General features: G+C 37.2%; 1 protein-coding gene across 2 annotated transcripts; it reads right to left on the bottom strand.

The window, feature by feature from the left end:
- Nucleotides 1-994: 994 nt before the first annotated feature.
- On the bottom strand, nucleotides 995-7,768 carry LOC149544455 (uncharacterized). Of its 2 annotated transcripts, none has more exons than XM_089798858.1 (7): nucleotides 7,643-7,768; nucleotides 6,218-7,514; nucleotides 5,473-5,599; nucleotides 5,198-5,337; nucleotides 4,775-4,837; nucleotides 4,591-4,659; nucleotides 995-1,357 (listed from the first exon to the last, which is right to left on the bottom strand). In XM_089798858.1, the coding sequence occupies exons 2-7, from the start codon at nucleotides 6,407-6,409 to the stop codon at nucleotides 1,223-1,225; spliced, it is 726 nt and encodes a 241-aa protein (XP_089654984.1). In that variant the 5' UTR covers nucleotides 6,410-7,514; nucleotides 7,643-7,768; the 3' UTR covers nucleotides 995-1,222. The 2 variants fall into 2 exon arrangements, with proteins under 2 accessions (XP_089654984.1, XP_089654985.1); XM_089798859.1 differs by lacking the exon at nucleotides 995-1,357 and adding an exon at nucleotides 2,343-2,731.
- Between the last annotated feature and the right edge of the window lie 11,482 nt (nucleotides 7,769-19,250).

Raw genomic sequence — 19,250 nt, 5'->3', positions numbered from 1 at the left:
GAAATTTGTGCTGATGGGTTATCAGAGCTCTTTTAGTGAACTCTACTAATAATATGACCAAAAATATGATCCAATCCATTGATGATAGAACGATTACATCATGAAACACTCGATCACTAACCAAACTATAAGCACTACGCCACCTATCAAAAAACTTGTTTAAAGAATTCCTAGTCGTGCAGTTATGAATCTTTTTCTCAAACTCTTTTATTGCACTTTGCAAGATGCAGTCGCTCCAACTGTTTACTGGATTAGAGGCTGCTGATAATGCAATCAAAACTGGGTAAATCATTCGCAAACATACGTGTCCCAGAAATGGGTAGGGATTTATCAGTGTTGCTCAATTTCAATACTTCCCCCGAAACAAAATAAATGCCAAAGAAAAGACGGATCGTAGCCATATGATTTTTGCCTTCTGCAGTTGCCGATTAAATATCAACGTGATTTTTCACGTTCATTTACAGTTTCAGAAGAAAAATTTAAACGCTAGGGATGAAATTCATTTACATTCGAAATAAAATATAATATGCTAGGTATGTATAGTCCAAAGTAAGCGGTTCAGTTAGATCTATATTCAGAAAAGAAAAAGTTCATTAATATATTTGGCATGCACTAATGGCTGGCTGTTCAGTCCAGTGGAAAAATATGTAATTTTTAATTATGGAGTTATGTATTAGGACAAATGTATATAAATATTTGTAATAACAGTTATTAAAGAAAAATGTATTGGTTCTTACAGTGTTATGTTTTTTCAGTACTTGTGCTCTATAATTATTAGAACACTTCTAAATGATCAAAATATGCTTAAATAACATAAATTAACTTTAACTATTTAACACTTAAATAAATTAAATTAACTTTGACTATTTAACACTTTAATTTATGAATCAAATCTTAATATAATGTTTAAAACATTTTGATCATTGTCTACCAAATCTACCAATATTTGTCTTAACTATCCAGAAGTTGGAACAATAGCAATGAACAGTCAAACTCCATGCAAATCCAAATTATCGTTAAGAAGCTTAATGTACAGTTACAATTGTTGTACCTGTTTGTTTAAAGTCTAACATAATTTTTTTTAACAACTGTTGATTATATGCAATTTTAACTATTCTAACAGAAAAACAATGGCCCTATATATTGCAATGGTCCACTATTTCATTCTGAAGTGGACAACAGAATCTAGGCCCTTGTGAACATTTCAACGACACGAGTACTTTTATCCCTTGATCTCGGCCTCAGGAACAAATCTGTATAGCACCTTATAATTTAAACGAAACAGCTCTCCAGCATACGAGCACAGACTCAACATGTGCTGCCCGCGTATCTTCCAACTACGTTTGAGTTTGTAAACCTTCCAGAGAACACGGAAGTTGAAACTATTTTAAAGATAAGCAAGATAAAAGCACATTTTGAAATGAGTATAAAAGCGCAAAAATCTAATGGAATATTTCGAGTTCATCATTCCTTTCTATTGCAATTCCAAGACTAACTTGTATACGGTAATCAATACGAGCAAATGGGTATTCTTCCAATTAAAAAAGAAAAGAAAGCTTTTAATCTTCACATGCACTAAAGCACAAAGCAAATTGCTAAATCCATATACACGCCGAAACAAATCGACACAACCCGTGGACTTAAAAATAATGTCTTCTGAAAAGCAAATAGGTAACACAAAATAATTATAAAAACAAGCTGAAGAATCGTCTTCTCATTTAAAAATTTGTATAAGAAAATCTAGATATAGAGCATAAGCATTCGGGTTCCTGACCCGTTGAGTAACTCATTGGTAAATCCCACAAAAATTTACATGCACACCCACATTACTGAGGCAGAGGCACGTGTCCTGTTCAAATACGACAATGATACCATAATACACCGCATTAAAGTATGAGACACCACCACTGTCCACATTGCCAAAAAAACATTTGTCCTATTCAAGGATTAAAAAGTATAGGTCTATTTAAGATCGCTCGCCCCAAAATGGCGCTTGGTTTATAACGGCAAGCCCATTATTATGGGCACTAAACGTAACGAGTTCAAATTTTCTCACTAGAGAAGGTCCAAGTACACAAACAGGCGATTTTTTTTCAAACTGTACTATCACAGTGCAGTGCTTAGAAAGTGACATTGGCATTGCTTTAATGAAAGTGACTTTCTTAAACCTGTACAAGCACGCCAAATGAGAAAAGTCAATAATGTCTCACCCCATGTTGCCATGACACTAAGCAGTCTACCAGAAATTTTAACGAGACATCAGTATGTATTTCCTCCAACAAAAGCACAGTAATACTAATTCAGATATAAGGTATTCAAAATACACCCATCCATCCACACAATTTGTACATTCAAAAATATCACAACGTTTATCTTGTATGAAGGTCTGTAATACACCAATGTCTGGAACATATCCACACCTCCAGAGCTATGGAAGCATTGGGGAGGAAACAACATACATATAGTTCTAAAAACTACACGAACTCACGCCTACACCTTCACCTATACCTACACCTACTGTCATCGCACAAGCAGTGAGAACTAACATGAGGTTATTCAAAAGTTAGCGTCAATTGAAGTACATATAATACAGAACAATTCTTCCTGGGAACAGCACCAAAAAGTACCCTGCAAATCCCCCGTTCTTCTAGGCTTAGATCTAACCACAAACTGTCTTTAGTCGCTTTGCAGCTTGAACAAATCCAGCAATCACCTGCAACTCATCCAATTGCTTTACACAAAGCAAAACAACAAATTTGTACTACGTCAGAGCAGCCAAATTCAGATCTTGCCAGAACAAACATATAAAATGTCTTTAATAATAGAGAGAACTGATTAAAACAAATTTACATATGCAAAATGCTAGCATCAGGAAGCCAAACACAGATCAACAATGAGCCCAAACTGCCCATGGATCTACAAGTTAGTGAAGCTTAAGCAAGGCAAAAATATAATGAAAACATATAGATGCATAAACTAGCGAATTTAAATGTTCTCGTCTCATGGGAAGAAAGTCTAACCATTTTTTCGAAACAGTTGCTTCAGGGCGAAATTAGAAAATTGTTGAACAAAATAGTCCAGTGGAGGTAACAGTAAATACAATCTTTTGTTTCCCGATTCACTGATGTGGGTGGGGGTAACAGTAAATACAATCTTTTGTTTGCCGATTCACTGAAGTGGGTGGGGGTAACAGTAAATACAAAACCCTTGAACCTCCTGAACAGTTATACTATATTGTGATAGTGATATTACTATCAGGTAGTTTCTGAGTCAGCATCATTTGACGTTGCCTACCTAACAACGTTAATTACTGAACATAAACCTAAATATGGTATGGTCTTCGTGTAATTGCGTCATACAAGAGCCTAAAAGCAAAATAGAAATTGGGATAAATGCAAAAGATTCATTACATTACTCGGGGATGCCTGCTGAGAAATTTTCACAATTGGTCGGTCCTCTATTGTGCTATTTGGTTAGAGATGTTTGTTTACTGCTCTCTTGAATTGAGCGCATTAATATTTACATACTGTGAAGAATGGGAGCTCTGGGGACAGGAGTTGTCCATAGATGTTACAAGTGTCTTAACAGACAGAGGCACCAAAATGGAAAGTTTCAAAATCTAATTAAAAAAGAGAAAATTTAGAAGCATCACAGAAGTCCTATAACAATGATCTATAAAACTTACTGTAACCTAAGATAATAGGCTTTGCAATTTCGCTACCACAGATTTTATGCGACCAGCTTCAGTCAATGTCCACGTAAGATCGTGGACCAAAGATTTAGGCTTTGCAGTTTTGCTATTTACAGATTTCATGCGACCAGACTAAATAAAATTAAATTCAACTGTAGCCTACTCCATTGCGGTCCACCGTGAAATTAATAGAGAGAGAATAGGCCTTCAGCTCGCTTCACCGACCACTGCAAATCTCCCCCCCAAAACCACAGGCGCTCCTTATTCAATCTACCAAATTCTAACTTTTGCCATATTATCTCACACTAAACAGTACACTCGAGATTCTTCACTAGATTTCCGCCAGTATCTACCCCCACAAATGTAGACTGCTGTTTCTTCAAATTATATTTCAATTTATACTATTTCCAAATCATCCTTCTAGTTCTCATATAGATCTAACACTTTCTGAATGAAACGCCGGCATTTATTAAAAGATGTAAATACGAACTTATCACAAATTAAAAATTAATAATACTGATATTTACATGGGTAGAGAAACAGCAGTGTTTTATACCTAGGGCCTGTATTAGTTCGACGACCTGGAACATTTGGTAAAGATTGTGTGAATTCACAAAGAGAAACAATATTTAGAAGAGCATAAATACATATCTAAGTCCCTCAGCTCTTTCTGAAAGCACATATTTGACTTCATTGGCTAATTATTTGAAATTCTGAATACATGATTTGAATTTTAATTAATTAATCCAGACTGCTGGATTGATGATGCCCACTTATAATTACAAACACAGGCGCAAACATAAACAGAGATATACCAGAAACGCATGTAACCTCCGAACACATTATCATGCTTGATAATTTCCTTTTCCTGGTACATATAAGTTGATAAAAATGCGAACCTGTGATATGAAGTGCCTCTCCACGGCATGAACTAATTGCTCCTTTGAAGGGTTGGGCCCCACTTCAACCTGAATCACAAGAATTTAGAGTAGTCAAAGGAAGCTTGTTAATGATGTTTACCCAAACTGAAACCAATTCTGATTTTAGCTTATACTAGCTCAATTGTAAATAAACAACTCGTACAAGATTAAAATGCCTCCAATATCTCCACAACGCAGCTGTTTCCAGTTTACCAAGGTTAACCTTCTGCATGTTCAATCATAACAATCAAATCTTATTAAAGCGCGTAGCAGAGCGAGCTGTTTTCTCAAATCAAATTGCTTACAGTTATATGGATTCTGAAAAACGCATTAATAGAACATTTCAATTTGAAGGAAACTCCATGAATCTGAAAATACAACCCTCAAACTGCACTATAATAAAACCGTGGCAATCTGACAAAATACCATTGTTACGGTACAGTTTGTAGGCCATTTGCCCCACAAGTAAAACCCAGTAGTATTTATTAATTATAAAACTTTTGTGCAACCATAAGTAAAATCTTAAAAGCCACACTTGACAAAAAGAAACGCCCATGTATTTTTGAGTGATAAAGTTGTGATTTACCGGCATTCCATTAGAAGGGGATTTTGAATCTGCAGTATGCAAGTCACTGGCACTATTTCTGCTGGCGGCTTTCAATACTGATGTTGTAGATTTATGAGGACGCACTCTGGGCTTGCAAGGTTTCTGAAACTCCTCAGAAGCTGTAACAATATTTTTAACAGCAAGTTAAAAAGGATTAACGAAAGCAGAAGAGAAGTAAAAATATATTATCTTTTTGGGCTGATAACATATACCCAGTAAAGAATTTCATCAAGGCCTAAGTATTTTGGCTTTACCCAAATCCGAGCTACTCCAGAATGGATTCTCACAATCAATTTCATCCTCTTCTTCATGCCCAGTTGGAGCTTCAACTACACTCAGTGCATTCCGCTGCAGCTTTACTTCTACCCCATTCTTCAAAACCTAACAATGAAAAGATACGCACTGAATTAAATATGACAAGTAAAAAATCATATCAAAACCCTTAATGCAGAGAGCGGGATCTACGGTAAATTTTAATAAATCGAACAAAACGAGACTAAAAGATCAGATAAGTGCGCGTCCGCACTGGACTTCAACAAATCTGAGAAAATACTGTTTAAAGCCCTCCAAATGATGTCTACCCACTCATTTTAAGAAGTAAACCAAAAAGCTGCTAAAATTTCAAAATCATACAAGGTGTTGTACCCACACCAAATAGTGATACGCATCCAAAATTGAAATACAATTTCAGCTTAAAATTTGCCAGGAGTTATACTCACCCTAGAGTTTGGTATATCATTTTGAATATAGCTAGAAAACCATAAATAGAAATCTACCCAATTCTGTATACTAACTAGAAAATTCGAATAACCTGGAACTTCAAACAACCAATTACTCTGATTATTTAAAAAGATAACAGATCTCAACCATACAAAAACACAAGCAGAATTTCCTGCAATAATATGGTAGACTAAATCCCTTTACATTTAGTAGGCATACAAAGAGTTATACACTCTGCAGTCCCGTTTTAGGAAGGCATTCAAAGATCTAGAAGCTTACCAGCCAATGCCAGCCACCCAGACCCACAGCCTTCTTGACAACGCCATGAAGGCCTACAAGAACAGACTTCGTCCTATTATTTCCCGTCACAACCACCTTCGTATGCCTTGGAAGCACAGAAAGCTCTTCATCTCCGCTTTCTTCGCCACAGGGAGATAAAGGCCTGTGCGTACACCCTACAGACTCCAGCATTTGCTAACTCTCCAAATATAGTATTAAATCACAACGAAATTCACCGACTCTGTATGTGAAATTCAGCCACTTCAATAATGTATCCACCAAGTGTCTCAATAGTTTAGTCCAAAATCACTGAGCACCAGGATCACATTACACTCCGACGAAACCCAAAGAATTCAATCCCTCTACAAATCCACAAAATTTGGCACCTTTTAATAACTGGAGATCTAGGTTCAAATCTTTGTAATTAAACCGCTATTACCTCCGGCTGGTTTTCGAATCCTTCACATACGCTCATAACCGGACAAAAGAAGTCCACAAAGTTTTGAAAAGCGGACAAAAAAGGCTCTCGACAAGGCCAAATTTCGCCGCTATTTTTAACCAGGAAAATCTTGATCCCCGCAACTTTTTCAGAGAATCCTTCGGCAACTTTAAGCGGGGCGAAATACTCGTCTGAAAAGCCAGATTTCACACGTCTTCCCTCGAAGAAGAAGAAGAAGCTTCCCTGTCGCCATTAATTTACTTGAAAAGTAAATCCTCGCCTGAACTTTTACTGCCTCTTACCTTCCAAAAAAATTCTGTCGGCCATATTATCTGCTTAGCAACTAGTGCAGCAAATGTTGCTAAATCGCTCGACTCCTAAGGTAATTTTAACACCGGTTCCGCTAATTATTCGGATAGAAAAAAATTCTTCAAAACTCCACTCTGACTTTAAGTTGCTGTCTCCAGCTCCTCGGCACTATATCCTGGAAGAAATAAACTACTATTTTACACTCCACTTCTGCAGCCCATGTAATGTCGAGGACTAATCCCCAATTTACTCTTCAACACCCAGCTTCTTCAGTCTGCAACAAAAAGCTACAAAAACAACATGATCTCCACCTTACAGTCCCCTCAAACTCGACACAACAGAAATGTGGCTGAATAGCTTGCTTTCAACCAAAATTCTCTGAGCTCCTCAGATTCTTCAATTCGAACTATTGAATAAAACAACCTGACTTTTCCTCAACTCTTCAACTTAAAAATGCTCCGATTCTGTTCAAATTTCGCAGCTTCTTTCACTCCTGCACCAAACTTTTCTGCTCGCCAACAATTTTACCAGATCCAGCGCTTCACTATCCTGAAAAATACAATTCCCTCTCATTTTCACATAAATACGGAAAAAACAACCCTCCATAACTACAAGAGAAACAAGCTCATTTAAAAATAAATAACAGCCGCCACGGCGAGCTCCGAAAAAACTCCTACCTGACCAATTCAACCCCGAAAAATCGACCCAACTGCTTAAAATCCCCCGAAAACGAGCCGATCCGCTCCAATTGCCGCCATTCGAACAAGGGTTTCAACCAAACCCGAAGATCGCAAGCACACAACAATATTTTTCACTACAGACCTCGCAAAATGCGCTTCCACTGGAAGTGACAAGGACTGAAAACTAATTAACCCATGCCACGTGGAAGCACAACCCTTTGCAAGTATGAGGCCCAATTGCAGCGCTCCGAGCCCGTGCGAGGGAAACCCCACCGGCACGGCCGGTAACCCGACCGGCTATTACCGATCCCAAATTTTGAAACAGTGAGCCCGTTTGAAATATCCCAGACGACTGGCACGTACCCCTAGGTCGACGGCCATGCCGGTAACCTGGCAGTTTCTGCGGCCCATGCACGCCCATGCTGACGAAACCCTAATTCCCAGAATATTAAATCATTTTTAATTCCGATTTGAGATCCCCCGTCTTTATTGATTTAGCTTTCATGTTTAAGGAAAGAGAAAGAAAGGGTCTCCTGTACACCAAATTGACCTTATCTTGTTTCGATTCCGGGTATGTCTGTGGACCCCTCTGTCAGAGACATTATTCTGGGTTAAAAATTGAATATGGAGTGACTGGGAAGCAGGAGGGTTCGAACCTGGGACCTGGTAGCGGCAAAAAGTAGGTAGCACTTGTTCACCCTGTGCGTTTGTGAGAAACATTCTTCCCTGTTTTAGATGGATTACGTTCTCTGAATCTTTTTTATCTTCTCTTCTTTTGAGAAAGTAAATTTATTATTATTATTTCTATTTCTCCACCATCTATCAATTTTGGAATGCGGCCAAATTTATAGTCTGGCCTGGCTTTCCATAAAACTTGATAAATAATCAAATGGTCTTTCATGGTTAAAGATGTGGGATCCATAGGTAATGAAGAGAGGGGCCATGTACGTGTGTAACGGCTAATTTTTCTCTATGTAATGAGGAGGCCCCTTCTTAAAATATTGTAGAGGTTCGTACAAAATTTACTCATGTCCGAGGGAGGAATTATTATGGGATCACCTTTATTCTATTTTTTGATGGAATAAATAACATTTAAAACAATTGTGCTTAATAGTTAAAGCATCATGTTTAAAATAAATCAAAAATAGTTGGTAATTCAAATTGTGATATTGTTATAGGGATTCGGATTATATGTATCTTTGAGTCAAACTCATTGACTCGTGTTTCATGAGTAGTGGTTCACATGAACATGGAACATGTAGAACTCATTAGATCTAGGTGATGCTCACAAGGGTGAAGCATTAGGACTTCCTAGGTGGTCATCCATCTCAATTCTATTCCAGCTCGAGCACGCTTAATTAAAGAGCTTTCTTCATGATTAAACTCAATCTTTTTAAACTTCATTTGCAAAGGGTTGTCATTCTATTGGTTGAGTACAAACGACAAGGATGACAAAATGTGAAATAGAGGTCATCCACAAATATTCAAGCTTATATACATATTCAAGTGAGGATCAAGTGATCCCTCATGTGACTACTTCCACTATATAAGATTAGAGATGCTAGCTTGTATAAAATATTTGAGAAAATCGAAATGGCTAAAGTTTCACTTAAATGTAGCACTAACTTGGTATGGTAAGCAAATGATGAAATAAATTATATGATATGTGAGCCAAAGTGTTAAATAAAATAGGATTGGATTGTAGTCCCTGACCCTAGTTCACATTTTACTATCATTGCCGAATTCTTTTAGGCTAGTTTTATGCTTGATTACTAGTATTATTGTTTTGAGATTATCATATATTTTTTTACATTCAGTTGATTATATGATAAGATTACTTGGTACTATATATTTCATGTATGTATGATGATTATACAGTGTTTTCAGTTATTGACAATGATTAGTTGGATGAATTATTGTGTGTTTTCTTATGAATAATTACTCCATACTGCATGTGTATGGTGTGCATGATTGTTTTCTTTATGTATGGCATTTCTGTTGTGGTTAAGGAAGGGAGTCGTAGTAACCTGCTAGTCAGGATCTATATGATGCACCACTTCCAATCATTGCCTGCTTAGCTTAGAATATTGTGTTTGTACATGCATGAATTTTATGCAGGTTGCAGGTACCGGGTATCAACTTTCCTAAATTGCCAGGATGAGCGTACCCTATTGCATTATCTCAATGGTAAGAGAGAGGAGATTAATTCTTGAGTCCAAATCCCAACCCTTTAAGCCATTTGTCGTAGAAAATTAGAACAAGTATCTGAGTCGAGTACCCTCTGAATGCGTCAGATGATGTTAATTCCTGATTATAACCCTTTAGTTTGATTTTGTATGTGTTTTTCTATGATGGGTTTTGTATTTTGCTTTATGAGTCTTTGGTGAATTTTTTTATTAATTAAGTCTAATTAAAATATTAAATTAATGATTTAATTTAATGAAAAATTATCATGATATTTTAATATTTAATTATATTTAATTAATTAGAAAATTAATTAAATAAAAAGAATTAAATTTGAAGATAAAAGTTATAAGTTTAAATTTGGAACGCGATGATATTTATTTAATTTAATAATAATATATTTAGAGTTCATTTTTAAATAAATGCTAAATATTATTATTATTTAAGTTAATAAATATTTTATCAATTAAGTTTTGAAAATAAATTAAAAAGTGAAAATATATTAATTTATGAAAAAGTTTTAAATACGCATGATTTATGCACGATTTTAAAATATAAGAAATTAATTAAAAAGATAAAACATGTGAACTTAATTAAAATATTTTAATAAAGTGGCATGAGATTAAAAATTAATCAATTAATTGAAAAGCAAAGTCAAGTGGAAATTAAATAAAGTAATTTAATAATTTATTTGACGTGCATGGAAAAGATAAAAGAAAAATTAAGGAAAGTTAATTTGGAGTTTGAGTCTGAAGCACAAAGTTCTCCCGGGTGAACGCACAATTAGTGCCCCGATTTAAGGAGAGAACTCCTTATCACAAGGAGAGGATTCATTTTCGAGGGAGATGAATTTGGACGCGAATTTTGGGGAAGCAAATTTGGAAGCGAAATTTGGAAAGGAAATTTTGGGAAAAATTGTTAGAGAGAAGTTCTTGGATAGAAGCAAATTCTCTCACAAATCTTCTAGGCGTCGTGATTTTAGCATCAAAATCCAAGTAAATTCTTATGTTTTAAATTGCACAGTTAATTACGTTATTCAAATAAATTATGTCTTCTTCGTGACTGTGAATCTGATTGTTTGTATTTCATTGCAACGAATCCTTCAATCTTGTGATTTTTGCAAACCCTGATATGCATATTGATTCCTTATGTATGCAAAATGGTCAAGGGAAAATGAATCAATTTGAAACCCTCGTTCTAGACGAAAGAATTTAGAAATTAAATTGGGAAGAGCTTTTGAAAGAAAAGAAAATTCTAAAATTGAAAATTCGAATGGTTGATAGTAATTCTTCTATTAGGCTATATATATATATATATATATATATATATATATATATATATATATATATATATATATATATATATATATATATATATATATATATATATATAATTTTGTTTAGAGAAGGGGGTGATTGTTTTATTAAAATATAAATAAAATACAATTTAAAAATATATATACAATCAATATATCATTTATTAAAAATTAATTATATAAAAAATTAATGAATTTAATTTATTTATTTATTTTAATTATAATTATAAATTGTGGGGAGGGGGTTTTAGCCACCCACCCCCAACCTACCTTTATTATCAGCGGACCTGCTGACGCAGGGGGCCGCACAACCTTTATTTTAAAGCCGACGGCACCTCGGCTAAACAAAAGGATCGGCTTATTTAAAAGCACCCCCTTCTTTTTAATTAATATAAAAGTGAATTTGATTTTTTTGTTGTAAAAGATATATGTGTCATGCAATTTAATTTTAAATATTATTTATTGAATTAAATTAAATATTTTAATAATTGATTAAAATATATTTATTAAAAAGTTTAATATTATTGTTAATTATTAATAATATTATTAATAAGATTTGAATAATTCTTTATTATTATTTAAATAATATTTATTAATAAAGTTTTGTTGTTGTAATGCATTTAAATATAGTTTATTTATAATTAATAAAAATTATTGATAATTTTATTAATAATTAATAACTGATAATTGCTGAAATATTAATATAAATACTTAGGTTGATAGACATTAATTAATTTAATTTAAAATTAGTTTGATTAAATTAATGATGAATATAGTTAAGTGGAAATTGTAGATTTATTTTAATGTTATAATATTGTTACATCTGGAATTACTTATTTATTTTAATAAGTTAAATAAATAACTTGCCTTTAGATCATTTTAGAAAATTGGTTTGAATCAAGTTGGGTAATTGGACTTTTAATCAAACATGAGAAATAGGTTAAACTATATGGATTAAGATGTACCCCTTTAAATTCAAAAACTCCCACTAAAATGAAAATTGGAACTTTACTATAAATTGACACTGTGTATTCAAGGCTAAACCAAAACATGAAACCTACACTATTGTATGTATATTGTTTGTGTTTTTGGAGTTTGGGTTGACTAGATTGTTGACCAGTTTAGGTTGTTACCAGAGGCTTGGGGGTTGTATGACTGTGATGCTATGTTGTTTTGGTCTCAATCTTTTAACCCAACCATGGTAAAGTGATGATATGCTTTATGATATGTTTGTATCTACTGTTCGTTATTGCTTTCCAATCTTCTTGTGCAAAGCTGAGGTGTATGTATATGAGATTCTTGACTTAACCATTTTTGAGTTATCGATCAGTTATATTTGATTTGTTTTCCAGTCACTTTGAGAGGACTGAGATGTTTTGAATGATTTGTTCTTGATGACGTCATGTTGTGACATGTTTGACTTGACCATTTTGGAGTCTTCGATCAATATTGTTTTGAGATACTTTATGGTTGCTTATTGAGAATCAATGGGTATTGTGATTTATTTTGAGATACTTTCTTGTTGATGGTTGAGAACTGGTGGATATTGTGATTTATCATTTGATGTGGCCCTTCAGTTGCTCATAAAGAACTGTTGTGATTATTATGATTATCTTTTTGGTGTTTTCCAGTTGCTTGTGGAGAACTAATGTGAATATTGTGGATTATATATATATATATATATATATATATATATATATATATATATATATATATATATTTAGTCGATTGTATAGGGCTGAGGTGATTTTACTATGATTATTGATTTGTGCTTTTATTGAGCCTAGGGTAGGTTATCTATATGTAGTGTCAGGAAGTGGCTTGCAATGGGGGCCAAGGGCCCTAAGTGATCCTGGGGGTAACCCATTGTAAGTTGTTTAATAAGTGAAAACATTACACTAAATGGGGATTAAAATGAACCTAATAAGATGGCCCACGATTATAGTGTGACCTATGACCCCATTTGACCCATTAAATGATTATATATGTCCCTAGGACCCCTAGGGACATATTAGAATCATTCTTATGAGTCAAAGAGGGTCATAGGTTGACCTATGATCCCCTTTGACCCATTACATGATGACATATGTCCCTTGGGGTCCTAGGACCCCTAAGGACATATTAGAATGCTTCATATGCGTCAAAGGGGGTCATAGGTTTACCTATGACTCCTTTCGACCCGTTAAATAACAACATATATCCTTAGGGGTCCTAGAACCCCTAAGGACATATTAGAATTGTTCATATGGGTCAAAGGGGGTCATAGGTTGACCTATCACCCCCTTCGACCAATTACATGACGACATATGTCCCTAGGGTTCTTAGGACCCTTAGGGACATATAAGAATCGTTCTTATAGGTCAAAGGTGGTCATAGGTTGACCTATGACCCACTTTGACCCATTACATGATGACATATGTCCCTATGGATCTTAGGAACCCTAGGGACATATTAGAATCATTCTTATGGGTCTAAGGGGCCATAGGTTGACCTATGACCCCCTTTGACCCATTACATGAAACTTATGACCCCCTTTGACCCATTACATGACGACATATGTCCCTAAAGAGTCCTAGGAATCCTAAAGACATATTAGAATCATTCTTATGGGTCAAAGAGGGTCATAGGGTGACCTATTGATGCAGGCAAGAGATGAATAACTAGGGCCAAAGGCACACCCAACTATCCAAGCCACCCTGCAAGAGTTAACACAATGGAAGAAAACATGAGCAACAGTACCAAGGAAAGAGAGAACAAGGATATATTTATTGATTCATCAAATATAATTAACTATACCAAAATTAAATGTGAGCAAAGTCGGCCCAATTGGAACTAGGCAGAATGAACTAATGTGCAGGATTACAAAGAAACCCAGGATGCTCCTGCATCACCTATGATCCCCTTCGACCTATTAAATGATAACATATGTTCTTAGGGGTCCTAGGACCCCTAGGTAGATATTAGAATCATTCTTATGGGTCGAAGGGGGTCATAAGTCAACCTATGAGCCACTTTGACCCATATGAACGATTCTAATATGTCCTTAGGGATCCTAGGACCCCTAGGGACATATGTCATCATGTAATGGGTCGAAGGGGTTCATAGGTCAAACTATGACCCCCTTTCACCCATATGAACAATTCTAATATGTCCCTAGGGGTCCTAGGACCGCTAAGGACATATGTCATCATGTAATCGATTGAAGGGGGTCATAGGGGTCATAGTTCAACCTATGACCCCCTTGAACCCATAAGAATGATTCTAATATGTCTCTAGGGGTCCTAGGACCGCCAGGGACATATGTCGTCATTTAAAGGGTCAAAGGGGGTCATAGCACAATCTATGACCCCCTTTTACTCATAATAATGATTCTAATGTGTCCCTAGAGGTCTTAAGACCGCTAGGTACATATGTCATCATTTAATGGGTTCAAGGGGGTCATAGGTCAACTTATGACAACCTTTGACCCATATGAAGCATTCTAATATGTCCCTACGGGTCTTAGGACCCCTAGGGACATATGTAATCATGTAATGTGTTGAAGTGGGTCATAAGTCAACCTGTGACCCCCTTACACCCATAAGAATGATTAGACATATGTCATCATGTAATGGGTTGAAGGGGGTCATAGGTCATCCTATGAGCCCCTTTGACCCATAATAACGATTCTAATATGTCCCTAGGGGTTCATATGACCCCTAGGGACATATGTCGTCATGTAATGTGTCCAAAGGGGTCATAGGTCAAGCTATGACCCCCTTTGACTCATAAGAACGATTCAGATAAGTCCCTAAGACCCCTGGGGACATATATAATCATGTAATGTGTCGAATGGGTTCATAGGTTGACCTATGACCCCTTTTGACCCATAAGAACGATTCTAATATGTCCCTAGGGGTCTTAGGACCCCTAGGGACATATGTCGTAATATATTGAGTAGAAGGGTGTTATAGCTCAACCTATGATCTCCTTTGACCCATATGAACAATTTTAATATGTCCCTAAGCATCTTAGGACCCCTAGGGACATATGTCCTCATGTAATAGGTTGAACGGCGTCATAGGTCAACCTATGACCCCTTTTGACCCATATGAACAATTCTAATATGTCCCTAGGGATCCTAGGACCTCTAAGGACATATGTCATCATGTAATGGGTTGAAGGGGGTCATAGGTCAACCTATGACCCCTTTTGACCCATAAGAACAATTCTAATATGTCTCAAGGGTGCTCGAGGGGTCCTAAGACCCCTAGGGACATATGTCATCATGTAATAGCTCGAAGGGGGTCATAGGTCAACCTATGACCCCCTTTGACCCATAAGAATGATTGTAATATGTCACTAGGGGTCCTAGGACCCCTAGAGACACATGTCATCATGTAATGGGTCAAAGGGGATCATAGGTCAACCTATAACCCCCTTTGACCCATAACAACAATTGTAATATGTCTCTAGGGTTCCTAGGACCCCTAGGGACATATGTCATCATGTAATGGGTTGAAGGGGGTCATATGTCAACCTATGTCCCCCTTTGACCCATAAGAATGACTCTACATATATCATCATTTATTGGGTCGAAGGGGGTCATAGGTCAAACTATGAACCCCTTAGACCCATAAGAACGATTCCAATATGTCCCTAGGGTTCCTAGGACCCCTAGGGACATATGTCATCATGTAATGGGTTGAAGCAGGTCATAGGTCAACCTATGACCACCTTTGACCCATAAAAATAATTCTAATATATTCTTAGGGACATATGTCGCCATGTAATTGGTTGAACGGTGTCATAGGTCACCCTATAACTCCCTTTGACCCATAAAAATGATTCTAATATGTCCCTAGGGGTCCTAGGACCTCTAGGGACATATGTCATCATGTAATTGGTCGAAGGGGGCCATAGGTCAAACTATGACCCCCTTTGACCCATAAGAATGATTCTAATATGTCCCTAGGGGTCCTAGGACCCCAAGGGACATATGTCTTCATTTAATAGGTCGAAGGGGGTCATAGGTTAACCTGTGACATGCTTTGACCCATATGAAACATTCTAATATGTCCCTAGGTGTCCTAGGATCCCTAGGGACATATGTCGTCATGTAATGTGACGAAGTGGATCATAAGTCAACCTATGACCCCCTTTGACCTATAAGAATGATTCTAATATGTCCCTATGGGTCCTAAGACCCCTAGGGACATATGTCATCATGTAGTATCTCAAAGGGGGTCATAAGTCAACCTACGACCTCCTTTGACCCCTAAGAATAATTCTAATATGTCCCTAAGGGTCTTAGGACCCCTAGGGACATATGTCATCATTTAATGGGTCAAAGGGGGTCATAGGTCAACCTATGACCCCCTTTGACCTATATGAAGCATTCTAATATGTCCTTAGGGGTCCTAGGACCCCTATGGACATATGTCATTACGTAATGGGTGACCTATGACCCTCTTGGACCCATCAGAAAGATTCTAATATGTCCCTAGGAGTCTTAGGAGCCCTAGGGACATATGTCATCATGTAATGGGTTGAATGAGATCAAAGGTCAACATATGACCCCCTTTGACCCATAAGAATGATTATAATATGCCCCTAGGGGTCCTAGGACCCCTAGGGATATATGTTGTTATTTAATGTGTCAAAGGGGGTCATAGGTCAACCTATGAGCCCCTTTGACCCATAAGAACGATTATAATATGACATATGTCATCATTTAATGGGTCAAATGGGGTCATACGTCACCCTATAACCCCCTTTGACCCATAAGAACGATTCTAATATGTCCCTAGGGGTCCTAGGACCCTTAGGGACATATGTCGTCATGTAATAGGTCAAAGGGGGTCATAGGTCAACCTATGACCCCCTTTGACCCATAAGAATGATTATAATATGTCGTTAGGGGTCCTAACACCCCTAGGGACAAATGTCATCATTTAATGGGTTGACTTGATCCATAAGAATGATTGTAATATGTCCCTAGGGGTTCTAGGACTTGTAGGGACATATGTCATCATTTAATGGGTCATAGGGGGTCATTGGTAAACCTATGACCCCCTTTGACCTATATGAACAATTCTAATATGTACCTAGGGATCCTAGGACCCCTAGGGACATATGTCATCATGTAATGGGTCGAACAGGGTCATAGGTCAACCTATGACCCCCTTTAACCCATATGAATGATTCTAATATGTCCCTAGGGATCCTAGGACCTCTGGGGACATATGTCGTCATGTAATGGGTTGAAGATTCTAATATGTCCCTAGGGGTCTCTTAGGGATATATGTTGTCATTTAATGGGTTGAAGGGAGTCATAGGTCAACCTATGACCCCCTTTGACCCATATGAAGCATTCTAATATGTCGCTAGGGGTCCTAGGACCCCTAGGGACATATGTAGTAATGTAATGGGTCAGAGGGGGTTATAGGTCAACCTATGACCCCCTTTGACTCATAAGAACGATTATAATATGTCCCTAGGGGTCCTAGGACTCATAGCTATATATGTCATCATTTAATGGGTCAAAGGGGGTCACAGGTCAACCTATGACACCCTTTGACCCATATGAAGCATTCTAATATGTCCTTAGGTGTCCTATGACCCCTAGAGACAAATGTCATCATGTAATGTGTCGAAGTGAGTCATAAGTCAACCTATGACCCCCTTTGACTCATAAGAATGATTTTAATATGTCCCTAGGGGTCTTAGGACCGCTAAGGACATATGTCGTCATGTAATGGGTGACCCATATGAATGAATCTAATACGTTCCTAAGGGTCCAAGGATGCCTAGGGACATATGTCGTCATATAATATCTCGAAAGGGGTCATAGGTTAACCTATGACCCCCTTCGAGCCATAAGAATGATTCTAATATGTTCTTAGGGGTCCTAGGACCCCTAGGGTGATATGTCCTCATTTAATGGGTCGAAGGAGGTCATAGATCAACCTATGACCCCCTTTGACCCATATGAAGCATTCTAATATGTCCCTAGGGGCCCTAGGACCCCTATGGACATATGTCATTACGTAATGGGTCAAAGGGGGTCATAGATCACCCTATGACCTCCTTTGACCCATTAGAAGGATTCTAATATGTCGGACCCCTAGGGTTATATGTCGTCATGTAATAGGTCGAAGGAGATCATAGGTTAACCTATGAACCCCTTTGACCCATAAGAACGATTCTAATACGTCGATAGGGGTCCTAGGACCCCTAGGGATATATGTTGTCATTTAATGGGTCAAAGGGAGTCATAGGTCAACCTATGACCCCCTTTGACCCATAAGAATGATTCTAATATGTCCCTAGGGGTCCTAGCACCCTTAAGGACATATGTCATCATTTAATGGGTCAAATGGGGTCATACGTCACCCTATAACCCCCTTTGACCCTTAAGAACGATTATAATATATCCCTAGGGGTCCTAGGACCCCTAGGGACATATGTCGTCATGTAATAGGTCCAAGGGGGTCATAGGTCAACCTATGATCCCCTTTGACCCATAAGAATGATTCTAAAATGTCCATAGAGGTCTTAGCACCCCTAGGGATATATGTCATCATTTAGTGGGTCGAAGGTGGTCATAGGTCAACCTATGACACCCCTTGACCCATATGAAGCATTCTAATATATCCTTAGGTGTCCTAAGACCCCTAGGAACATATGTCATTATTTAATGGGTTGAAAGGGACCTATGACCCCCTTTGACCCATAAGAACGATTCTAATATCTCTTTAGGGGTCCTAGGACCCCTAGGGACATAAGTCATCATGTAATTGGTCGAAGGGGGTCATAGGTCAACCTATGACCCCGTTTGACCCATAAGAACGATTCTAATATGTCCCTAGGGGCCTTAGGACCCCTAGAGACATATGTCATCATGTAATGTCTCAAAGGTGGTCATAGGTCAACTTATGACTCCCTTTTACCCATACAAACGATTTTAATATGTCCCTAGGGGTCTTAGGACCCCTAAGAACATATGTCATCATTTAATGGGTCGAAGGGTGTCATAGGTCAACCTATGACCCCCTTTGATCCATATGAACGATTCTAGTATGTCCCTACGGGTCCTAGGACCCCTAAGGACATATGTCATCATGT

Source organism: Cupressus sempervirens, chromosome 8, assembly GCF_028749045.1.
Source record: "Cupressus sempervirens isolate cs-2001-9-10 chromosome 8, ASM2874904v1, whole genome shotgun sequence".
Taxonomy (NCBI): domain Eukaryota; kingdom Viridiplantae; phylum Streptophyta; class Pinopsida; order Cupressales; family Cupressaceae; genus Cupressus; species Cupressus sempervirens.
The sequence above is the reverse complement of the archived record's forward strand: the minus strand, read 5'-3'. Positions and strand labels throughout refer to the sequence as shown.

What these genes read in the sequence shown, in the direction of transcription:
- LOC149544455 (XM_089798858.1), bottom strand. Translation starts at nt 6,409, where the DNA reads ATGCTGGAGTCTGTAGGGTGTACGCACAGGCCTTTATCTCCCTGTGGC. An exon ending in CCCCTTCTAATGGAATGCCG is followed by an intron (nt 4,838 to 5,197) that starts GTAAATCACAAC and finishes TTGAACATGCAG; the next exon opens with AAGGTTAACCTTGGTAAACT. An exon ending in ATTGGAGGCATTTTAATCTT is followed by an intron (nt 4,660 to 4,774) that starts GTACGAGTTGTT and finishes CTTGTGATTCAG; the next exon opens with GTTGAAGTGGGGCCCAACCC.